Source organism: Bombina bombina, chromosome 3 (genome assembly GCF_027579735.1).
Source record: "Bombina bombina isolate aBomBom1 chromosome 3, aBomBom1.pri, whole genome shotgun sequence".
NCBI classification, from domain to species: Eukaryota; Metazoa; Chordata; class Amphibia; order Anura; family Bombinatoridae; genus Bombina; species Bombina bombina.
The window spans coordinates 775559057-775571424 of record NC_069501.1 but is presented as its reverse complement, the minus strand read 5'-3'; the positions used below and the strand labels follow the sequence as shown (position 1 = coordinate 775571424).

The following is a 12368-nucleotide window of genomic DNA, read 5'->3' as shown; positions in this document are numbered from 1 at the left end:
CTGCGCGCTCTGTATTAAGTCTAACCCCAGAGCTATCGCGCTTTCCTCTGAATTCAGGCAGTCTGGCTAATACCGCTGACAGGGTATTATCCATGATTGCTGCCATGTCCTGCAAAGTAATCGCTATGGGCTTCTTTGATGTACTTGGCGCCATTTTAGCGTGAGTCCCTTGAGCGGGAGTCAAAGGGTCCGACACGTGGGGAGAGTTAGTCGGCATAACTTCCCCCTCGTCAGAATCCTCTGGTGATAATTCTTTTAAAGATAACAGCTGATCTTTATTGTTTAAAGTGAAATCAATACATTTAGTACACATTCTCCTATGGGGTTCCACCATGGCTTTTAAACATAATGAACAAGGAGTTTCCTCTATGTCAGACATGTTTATACAGACTAGCAATGAGACTAGCAAGCTTGGAAAACACTTTAAATCAAGTTAACAAGCAATATAAAAAAAACGTTACTGTGCCTTTAAGAGAAACAAATTTTGCCAAAATTTGAAATAACAGTGAAAAAAGGCAGTTAAACTAACGAAATTTTTACAGTGTATGTAACAAGTTAGCAGAGCATTGCACCCACTTGCAAATGGATGATTAACCCCTTAATACAAAAAACAGATTAACAAAACGAAAAATATGTTTTGTGGCTTTACCTTCCTCAATACACGACTTTTGAAGCCTTTTGAGCCCTTCAGAGATGTCCTATAGCATGCAGGGGACTGCTGAGGGAAGCTGAATGTCACAGTTTGTAATTTTAACTGCACCAACTGTAACTTTTATACTATAACAGTGGAAAGCCTCAGGAAACTGTTTCTAGGCAAAAATAAAGCAAGCCATGTGGAAAAAAACTAGGCCCCAATAAGTTTTATCACCAAAGCATATATAAAAACGATTAAACATGCCAGCAAACGTTTTATATTGCACATTAATCAGAGTATATACCTCTTATAGCAAGCCTGATACTAGTCGCTATTAAATCACTGTATTTAGGCTTAACTTACATTAATTCGGTATCAGCACCATTTTCTAGCAATTCCATCCCTAGAAAAACTTAAAACTGCACATACCTTTTTGCAGGATACCCTGCACGCTATTCTCCCTCTGAAGTTACCTCACTCCTCAGACATATGTGAGAACAGCAGTGGATCTTAGTTACTTCTGCTAAGATCATAGAAAACGCAGGCAGATTCTTCTTCTAAATGCTGCCTGAGATAAAATAGTACGACTCCGGTACCATTTAAAAACAATAAACTCTTGATTGAAGAAAAAACTAACTATATTACACCACTTTCCTCTTACTACCTCCAGCTATGTTGAGAGTTGCAAGAGAATGACTGGGTATGGCAGTTAGGGGAGGAGCTATATGAGGTGATCCTCTTGCAACTTCCTGTTGGGAAGGAGAATATCCCACAAGTAATGGATGATCCGTGGACTGGATACACCTTACAAGAGAAATAGTTGCATCTTTATGTTTTAACAAAGTAACTGCACAAAGCAGTTATAAGGGACTAAAGTTGGCGGGTGCGGGTTGTTAAAAACAAAACACCACTGAAAAGTGCCTTTACATTGCGGTCTATGGCAACTGTGTGTTCCCTGTAAATATATATGTATATGCTTACATACATATATATTTAAGTGATAATATGTGTATATACATATATTAACACATAAATATATATGTATATATATTTATGGCTGTGTGTTGAGTTATTTTAAGGGGACAGCAAATTTACACTTTTACACAGGCTGTACACTCACTACTTTACATTGTAGCAAAGTGTCATTTCTTTAGTTTTGTCACATGAAAAGATATAATAAATTATTTATACAAATGTGAGCGATGTACTTACTTTTGTGGGATACTGTACATATATATGCACACTGCGCTACTTACCCCCTTTGCTGCGCTAGGTACTCATGCTGTGTGTCACGGCATGAGAACGAGGCTTCCATTGAAGCCTATGGAATGCTTCCTAGTAATGCGAACGCGGTCTCACGTTCGCATTGCACCTAACTTGTAATACCAGCGCACATTTGCGTGCACTTGGTATTATTAAAATGAGCGCAAATATCGCTTTCGCAGAAGTCATACATAGTGCTCCACTTGTAATCTGGCCCTTAATATTTTTAAATTGTACATACTGTAAAACAAGTCATTAAGTATCAACAATACAAAATCATACAATATTTGGTTAATAAAATAGCATATGCTTCTGTTTATAGAAAACGCTTACTGATTGCTAAATGAGTGCTGTTTTGCAAATACATTAGGTCACAACTGAATCAGATAATTAGTAAACATTGTTGACCTTCTAGACATAAATCTGTAAATTGAGGTTGTCATATTAAACTGCATTATATAATTGCCACAAAACACTCCACAAATAATAGAAACAAAAGGCGTATTTAAAGACGGGTAGATAGTATTTGTGTCTTGTGACTGTTTGTCTAGTCTGAGTGACAGATAGATAGATATAGATATATAGGTTTATTTAATCATCTCTTATTTATATTAATAATGATAATATTAATAATAAACATAAAGGGCTAGATTATAAGTGGAGCGCAAAATATCGCTTCCGTGAAAGCTATATTTGCGCTCAACTTAGTAATACCAGCGCACGCATATATGCACTAGTATTACAAGTTAGGCGAATGAGAACCTAGAGCAGCGAAGGGGGTAAGTTGTGCAGTGATAGACAGCAAATTTAAATATATATGTACAGTATATGAATATATGTGTTAATAAGTGTATATACATATATTAACACATAAATATATAAGAAAAATAAGCATATACATATATATTTATAGTGAACATATAGTCCCCATAGACGGCAATGTAAAGGCACTTCTAACACCCCACACCCGCTCCATTTAACCCCTTAAAACTGCTTAGTGACGTTTTTTAAAAATAAAATAAAAATGCTATTATTTTTAATTTACAAAATGTCACTACACATATATTTTGGGGGGCAATTGGAGAACATTTTAAAAATTAACCTCTGGTTAATTTTATGGGCACTTGTAATGGCTGGGTATTTATTGTATGCCTGTAAACTGGCGAATTTGCCTGTTTACGGGCACGCAATATATTAGCGTTCCACTTGTAATCTAGCCCAAAATCTATATCTTGATTTGCTTAGTGTCTGATCGTGGTAATCATTTCTGGAACAACAATGGCCTAGATTACAAGTGGAATGCAAAAATATTGGTGCTATTGTGCTCTAACACCACTCAAGTTAAATCAATAGCGCTTTACTTTTGCTCTCATATTACAAATTAATAGTTATATATTAGCTTTTGAAAGCCTAGTGCATGCTAATATATGGATGTTGGATAGTGCAGGTGTTCTAAATCCCTCACAAAATAGATCTCCATGGATCGTAATGAGCAGAAGTTGACCTAAGGCTTGAAGGCCTTTAAATAAATTACAATAAAGTTGATTTTTACAAAAATGTAAAGAATGTTGAGACATTCTTTCTTACTCTACTAATAGGAAAATCATTTGAATATTTAGACATACTTGGGATAGCTCTTTTCTTATCCCATGTAAAAATAAAATTAAAATGATTCTACAAAGTTGCCAACCTATGATTTTGATTTGTAATATATTTTTTAAAACACTTCATACATACATACATATATACACACACACACATATATATCTGTACACATACAAATACAGACACCATTGAGTCCTTCCCAGTCCCAAACATTGTCCTAAACCATATCCATTTAAATCACTGTTATACGTTTATTTTAATAAACAGCATGTAATCTATCTAAATATTTAATTAAATATATATATAAATATATATATAGAAACAAAAGGGTAACAGGATGGCGCTTGGTGCAACAGATAATAATAAAAACTGATACTAATCAGTCTCCACTGTATCATAAAAAAATGACAGTAACAAATAAACAGTCTGAGTAAGGATGATTACATTTAAATAAAAATAAAAAGGTACACAGTCCAGGATTGCTGTAACACAGTTAGTAGATGTTTATAATGGTATCTTCATAAATCTCTCCCCCTTGGATGTGCACTTACTTTAAGCAACCTCAATCCTATGAGGTAAGAATGAAGCAGTATCGCTGAAAGGCTTGGTACCCCCTGAAGTATGGATCAGCCGAACAATTAGGTCTGCAGAGGAAGAACCAGCCCACTCACTGACGTCACAACTTCACGTCATAGGGGCTCGCCGAACTCAATTACACCCACCCATTAGACAGAACGGTGACTGAGATTGAAAGTTCCCATCCACCAGAGAGTGCAAGATTACAAGTGTCACGTTGAATTCTGAATACAGGCAAGGGGTTCACTTTTGGAGCTTGTACATAAAGAAACCTAATTGTTCGGATGATCCATACTTCAGGGGGTACCAAGCCTTTCAGCGATACTGCTTCATTCTTACCTCATAGGATTGAGGTTGCTTAAAGTAAGTGCACATCCAAGGGGGAGAGGTTTATGAAGATACCATTATAAACATCTACTAACTGTGTTACAGCAATCCTGGACTGTGTACCTTTTTATTTTTATTTAAATGTAATCATCCTTACTCAGACTGTTTATTTGTTACTGTAATTTTTTTATGATACAGAGTAGACTGATTAGTATCAGTTTTTATTACTATCTGTTGCACCAAGTGCCATCCTGTTACCCTTTTGTTTCTATGTTTTTATTATTAGAGGTGTGAAGGGACTCCTCTAGTCACTAGGGACTGGCTGCAGGTATATCCAACAGAAAGAATAGTATATAGAGGTGCCCAATTTAGGGGTACTTTATTCCCTTTTTAGTAGCGCTATAGGGTGAGTTAGGGGTTTTCCACCCCTACTCTCTACTTCTCATTCATATATATATATATATATATATATATATATATATATATATATATATATATATATATATATATATATATATATATATATATATATATATATATATATATATATATATATATATATATAAATGAAATAATGTCATATTTTATTTTAATTACATGTGTTTTAATATTCATATAGTCAAGCTTTAAAGGGCAATTAAGGTCAAAGTTAAGCTTTCATGATTTGATTCAGATGGAGCAGTCAATTTTAAACAACTTTCCAAATTACATTTAATTCAAATTTGCTTTGTTTTCTTGGTATCCTTTGTTGAAGTGCACGTCTCAATAGCAGCAGTGTTTGTAACTAAGTATAACACTGCTATAAACAATGTTGCAAAGGTTGCTACGAGATGGCTTACAAGTGCACACTCTTGTATACCAAGAACTAAGCAAATTTATTTATAGAAGTTAATTGGTTGTTTAAACATCCATGCTCTATCCAATCAATTTGATGGGTTAGGAAAGTCAATAATAAACTTGCATAAATCTGAGCGCATTACATTTTAAGACACTTTTTTTTTTTTTTAAATAAGTTTTTTATTGAGGTTATGTGAAACAACATTAAGGAGAATACAGAGTTTGTCAGACATATAATAAAGGAATATACATTGACTTCTCATATAGGAACATTAATACACACAGGTAAATATATTTTTGCAAGTTACTATATAGCAAACCAGAGGATTAAAGACCTGAAGAGATCTAGACTAAATAATAATTAACTAGTATATAACTTCACAAATATGGTTCAGGAGCTCCATATATCTCAATTACTTATAGAGCAATAAAGAGAGAATATTTACCTGTGTATGGAAAAGCTTAAGCCCATCTATTCTTTATAACATTAAATATCTAAATTAGAAGAGAGAACAGCGGGCGAACTAGACAATCATAAATGGAACCTCATTTTTCTTTTAGTATATAAATGCCAAGCAACTACTATGTTGGTCACCCTAGGACCATGTATATCGTAATCGCTATATCTAATGTTAGTTGCTTAGGGTTATTATTGTGTAAAATATCAGGGGGGGGGGAATGCAGTGGGCAAGAGCCACTCGTATAATAATGGGCGAATGGGGGGGCGTGTCCTACTAATTTCAACTTAGGGATCTAAGGATCTAAAGGAAAAGTACAGTGATCAGTGCTGGTTCAGGTTTTAGGAACAGCTGAGAACATCTTAGAATGTAAATAAGTCTGGCCATAAAGGAATATATAAGGCCCGTATAAGGTTGAATGGTTCTAGTGATAAGGTCTTGGAAGGTAGTCTACTGGAGGGGCCATAAAGAGAGTTAAGGAGTATAAAGACTGGGCTGGAGCGGTATATTCTAGGATATTTACAACAGGTCGTGTTCTGGAGCTAATAATAAATAATTATTTCACTGGTGAGATTAAATACAGCATATGATAGGATTGTTTTCTAATATCACTTCAACCTGTGCGGAGTATAGTTACTTAATAAGATGTAATAGTAGAGGCTCCCCTATCCAGTGAAATACTGTCTCCAGTAACCAGACTTATGGTGAGTGCAAAATCTCAGGCTGTGAACAATACAGTGCAATGCAAAGATTCGGCATTCATCACACACAAATGACAAGGGGCTCGCATGAAGATAAGGAAATGTAAAACTTGGAGATACAAACAGAGCAATGAGGGTTTCAGAAACAGTTAGAGTGATAACGTCAGCAAAAGGTAGTTGTGAGTGATCGAGCAGTTCTATGAGTGAATACATTAGCCATTTGGGTATTTAAACATATCTCTTACTGCCAGTAGACTGGGTCCCCCCTGCAAGATCTGCCTAGCAGAGCATATATCTTATGAGAACGCAATCACTGTTATCTAAGCTGCACGTCTACATGTGACAATGAGTAGAGTCCATTACGGAATCTCAGTAGCCTACTATAGCCTAATATAAAGGAAAAAATTAATGACCCAGATATACAACTTTAGAGACCAGTAACATTCAGCAGCATGAGAAATCTTCGCAAATGTCAGGCTCTGCCCTCATTATAAGTTCAAGTGGCTGTCACTGCTAACGGTATGACAAATTTAGTACCAAGTTGTGTGAATTTTAACCTATTCTGGTTCTGCACCGAGCATAAGTATCTCCTTCTCTTGCGGTATGAATTATATCCCTCACCTCATATTCTGTTTTTGGTGTTCTAAGAGTAAACTGCACTAGGGTAGAGGAGACTAGATGGTGTGGTTAGAGATAAGAGAGCTAAAAAAAAAAGCTATCCTAAAACTTTCTTTGTATACTATAATACTTAGTATCATTATATTGTCAGAGTCTAATCTGAAGACATTATTTGAGAGCTAAGCAATACTTGAATCTATCAGAAACAGCACAGGACATTTTATAACATTGTCTGCTGATGATAAAACATTGCTCGCCAAGTGAAATGTATACCGGCCTTGCAAACCTTATAACAGTGCATGCACCCTATTCATAAACATCAAAAAAGGGTGCAAGGGGGTTTATGTACAGTCCCTTAGCTGGATCAAGCTCGAGTCTAGGTTTAAACTCTCTTATGTAAATGTTTGCAGAGCCAGTTTAACAGCATCATTTTGGTGAGGGTCTCAGATTGTGGATTAAGAGTTGTAAAGTCTATAAATTGGAGTAGATAGTTCAATCCGTAGAATAAAGAACAGAGCAATTCCGGTCATGTATACTAAGGAACTGCTAATGGGGTCTACGGTAAAAGTCAGCCAACACCTGTCTTGCTGAGCTCACATCTGAACGGCAGCCCGGACTCCGGCACTATCCATACTGTGTTGAGACAATTGACAATAACGGCAGTACTGGGTGAGCATAGGGCTCCGGTGTGAGGCTCCTCCGCTTGTGTAGGTCTCCAGTAGATAAAGGTTGGAGGTCTCCCGACTCTGTCATATAGCTCCCATATACTCACTGCCTTGCGGCTTGGTTTGTTTGCTTTAGGAAGAGCCTGCACCGCACCCAAAGGGCGCCTTCTTTGGGCCACAGCAGAATCTCTCCTTGGCTTAGCTGACATCCCGTAGAATGAGGGGCCATGTAGGAGGGGGCCACGTCTTCTGGAATTGTCTACCTTTGGGTTTTGTAAGGGTCGTGCTGTCCGCAGTGTCTGGTGTCTCCTGCAAGGTAGCGGCAGCGCTGGCTTCATGCACCTCCCGGTATCCACAGACCCAGTGCTCTGAGATTGTCGGCCTTCGTCAGCCCTCTCAGAGATCAGCAGGCTTTTGGAAACTAATCTGAAAAGCTGAGACAGGCTGTGCTTAAAAGCTGCTAAGGATCGGTCAGATGGATCGAGTATCGTGTCCGTTTCCAGGTCAGTCGCGGCCATTTTAATAATCTGAGGTCAGGCCCAGCGTTCTGAAGTGTCAGCAGATTTGTTAGATGCAAAGGGGATCCCAGTATGCTTGAAATACCACAGCAATGGTTGTACAAGTGGCCCCCTCTGGGAGTTTGTAGCACTCTGAAGTGAAGAACGTAGTCAGCTCATGGCCAGCAGGACCGTCCGATGCCTGGGAGGGGATGCTGGATCAACATAGAAAGGCGGCCTGCTGGTGACAAGCTGATCAACTCTGGGTCTCGTAGCATTTACCGTAGGATAGTTAGGATCGTTTGGTACCCCATCACTTGCTCTACTCAATTTATAATAGTATGTGGCAGAGAAGTGTAAAATTGAGCAAATAATTGGCCGATTATAGTTCACACATGAGGAGCCTCAGATAATGCAACTGATCATGGCCGCAACTTGGACACGCCCCCCATTTTAAGACACTTTTAATTTCCCTTATTTTTTAAATGATTTTTATTCTCTTGGTATCCGTTGTTGAAAAAGAGTGTATACATATCAAACACTAGTGGGAGCTAACCGGTGATTGGTGCCTGCACACATTTGTCTCTTGTGATTGGCTCACTAGTGTTCAATTAGCTCTTAGTAGTGCATTACTGCTCCTCCAGCAAATGATACCAAGAGAATGAAGCAAGGTAACTTGGAAAGTTGTATGCTCTTTCTGAATTCTGAAAGAAAATGTTGGGGTTTCGTAGCTCTATGAAGGAACAGTATACACCAATTTTCATTTAACTGCATGTAATAGACACTACTATAAAGAATAATATGCACATATACTGTATAAAACTGTTTATAAATTTACTTAGAAGCTCCCAGTTTAGCTCTGTTAAAAAGGTTAGTTGTAACACCCACTGAAAGTGATTCTATACAAAAAAAAAAACAGACACTCCCCCCCTCCCCCTTCCTCTTCATATGAAAAAAAGACCCTTTATACAAACAGGAGCAAGCTGGAGTAGGTATACATCAGTATTCTCCTAAAACTTTGGGGCTTGGTTAGGAGTCTGAAAATCAGCGCAATGTTATTTAAAAATAAGCAAAACTATACATTTTTTTAAAAAAAAGCTGTATAGGCTGTATAAATGGATCATCTATAAAACATTTATGCTAAGAAAAATCTAGTGTATAATGTCCCTTTTAATTTTGATTTTGCTGTACCTTTAACACTTTACTTCAGGTCTTCAAGAGTGCTATGTGTTTCCAGCACTATTATATATATAAATATTAGCAGAACATTTAAATCAGGGTTGTTCAATCTAAGGCATGGGTGCAAAATATGGCACTTTAGTGTTTTTATCTGACTTCTACTTCCTTGTATTCCATCAGCTGTCCTAATTTATGACACAGAATGTACTGCACCTGGCTCATCTATTTTCCCTTTGTGTACATTTAACAAAAATCTTAATCTGTGTATTTCTGTCAGCTTGTGGGACTTTGGACACAAAAAATACTCAACGGAAGATATTTCCATTGACACTAAAAAACAATCCAGTATTGATACCCATTTAAAAGCACAAAAGACAATGTTGTAGACCACAATGTTGCTTGCTGTTACAGAGATTAGTTTAGGCTTTAAGGATTCGGGTTAATAGTTATATTAATGGTTAGTATTTGGTATTTATACTTGTTATCTTATTATATGGCAGTTTACCACCTGGGTGCACAAGCAGGGCTTATAAATCATCCTGGATGAAAAGTATGGGCTGTCTGACGTATGACTGCTTCTTCTAAACTTTCAGTTGCAGGCTTGCAAAATGGCTCAGAAGATAATTAAGCAGCTTCATAAATGGGGGACAACGTTTTACAAACTGGAACAGAGCCCTTTAATATATCTTACAGTGGATTTTAATACGATAAAATTCCATTAAGACATTCGTATAGAAAATACCATACTCTACAAGAAAAGTTATTTAGAGAGAGATGTGTGTATAAACCTCTTACAGCGTTGTGGAATATTGAGGTCTTTTACAAATAAATACAAATAATAATAACAGCACATGTAGTGTTTTTGTATTTGTAAAACAACACATTCTATGAACCCACTTTTGAAAAAAAGTGTAAAAACTCAATTTGAACAACAAAATTCTGTAATATTGAAGGAATTAGAATATAATTTCCTTGGTTCCAGCTGTTTCTTCTAAATATTGTTTCCAAGAAAAAGGAATATTAACAAATCTAGCACTGGTACAAATGTATAGGATAACTGTTTCCTATACTGAAATAAAAAGAAGGTGATCTTTGTATTAGAGCAGACATTCTAGATGTAAGATGAAGCACATTTGCTAACTAAATGTAAATGCTAAATTTAAAAAACAGAGGAAAACCAATGGCACTACTAGTGTTGTAAATAACCCTTTTAATCCTAAGAATACGACTTTCAGTAATGAGTCTTATAGTAGGAATAGAGGTGCTGTGTAGTGGTTACAACTTATGAAGATATAATGAGAGGTGGAGAGACCACATGTATAGCACTCAAGGGGTTAATAGAAGTATAACAGTCCTTGAACTGGATAAAGAAACAGTATACAATAAGCAGCTGCAAAGCTGATATGGGCAAGGAGAAATTGACAACAATGTTTGTATGGAGGAATTAGAATGCAATTTAAAAATTAACTTTTATTAGAAAAACACACAATTAAAATAGGAAGGTGAACATTAAAAACACTCTTAGGTACCTGCAGTAGTAATAGCAAGATTGGTGGGCAGAGTGAATGACCTAGTGTGATAGATGCATATTGTATGTACTAAGCATCAGCTTACAAATGATTCCCACTATGGGGCATATTTATCAAGCTCCGTACGGAGCTTGATGCCCTTTGTTCCTGGCGAGCCTTCAGGCTCGCCGGAAACAGAAGTTATGAAGCAGCGGTCTAAAGACCATTGCTCCATAACTTGTCCATCTGCTCTGAGGCCGCGGACAGAAATCAACCCGATCAAATACGATCAGGCTGAATGACACCCCCTGCTAGCGGCCGATTGGCCGCAAATCTGCAGGGTGCGGTATTGCACCAGCAGTTCACAAGAACTGCTGGTGCAATGATAAAATACCGACAGCGTATGCGGTCAACATTTATCGATGTGCAGCGGACATGATATGCTACTTTGTATCATGTCCACTCGCACATTGATAAATATGCCCCTATATGTGCATAGAAACCTCACTGAAAGTCGGCTAGAAAGTCTTCTGTGTCTAATGATCACTGTGAATCACTGTGAATTAAACTCTCGGGCGGTTCATATCATAGATGTGAGCATAGTTTGGTAGAAAATGGTAAACTGTGAGATTGTTGTCAGTTACAAATCAGGGTTTATGGTATTGTTATCTAACTTACTTATCCAAAAAGCTCCCATGTTGTTTGTGTCATTTCCTATATCACTCTTAAACCAGCATCTCCAAAAGAATCCTTCATGGTGTAAAAGGACAGAATTACTATCTTCACCCTAAAGATAACACATAATAATATTGTAAGTTTTACAACATACACAGTTGCTCCCATAATATTTTAGATATGCAGTTTAAAATATTACATTCACCTAGTTTCACTCACGCCATTTGTCATTATGCTAAACATTTACATTACAGAATCATATTCTGCATGACCAGAGGAGATGCAACACATAGAAAACAAAAAATACTCACCGTCAAACTGCTTTGATTCGCAGAGCAATTTTCAACTTCCATGGCAAGAACCCAATAATCTGATCCAAATGCCACTAAAAAGATTAAAAATCCCATAGCACCAAACAAGCCTCCAAAAAATATTCCAACGCTTAGCTTCATATTGTATTCAAGAAGTCCAAAATTTAACACAAATCAATGATCCCTAATTGATAAAAATGGTGCAGATTTTCCTATAAGAGAGGTTATGTGCTGCTTCCCTGAAATGTATTTACATCTAGTTCTCAAGCTGTTTGCAGATGGCAAACTCCAAACTCATTAACGATGAGCTGTTTCTATTTCAGAACTTGAGCAGCATTGCAAAGTTACTGTTATAGGGTGTGTCCAGTCAAAAATAACTGACCTTTCATAACAGACAAGGGATGGTGTGCAGGGTGTTTTTTATTTGTTCATTATTAGTATGTAGTTAAAGATATTAACAATAATATTTTTAATATAAATAATCCTATTACAACTTTTACTATGGTCACATATA

The 12368-nt window shown here is 36.7% G+C and overlaps 1 protein-coding gene across 1 annotated transcript in view; it reads right to left on the bottom strand.

Annotated features, from left to right (window-relative positions):
- The window catches only part of TMEM182 (transmembrane protein 182), a 57769-nt gene extending 45612 nt beyond the window's left edge, over positions 1–12157 (bottom strand). The window contains exons 1-2 of the mRNA XM_053707664.1: positions 11855–12157; positions 11547–11655 (exon numbers count right to left, since the gene is read on the bottom strand). Of these exons, the coding sequence (XP_053563639.1) occupies positions 11547–11655; positions 11855–11995 (250 nt within the window). The 5' untranslated portion in view covers positions 11996–12157. The remainder of the gene's footprint in view (positions 1–11546; positions 11656–11854) is intronic.
- Positions 12158–12368: the final 211 nt, after the last annotated feature.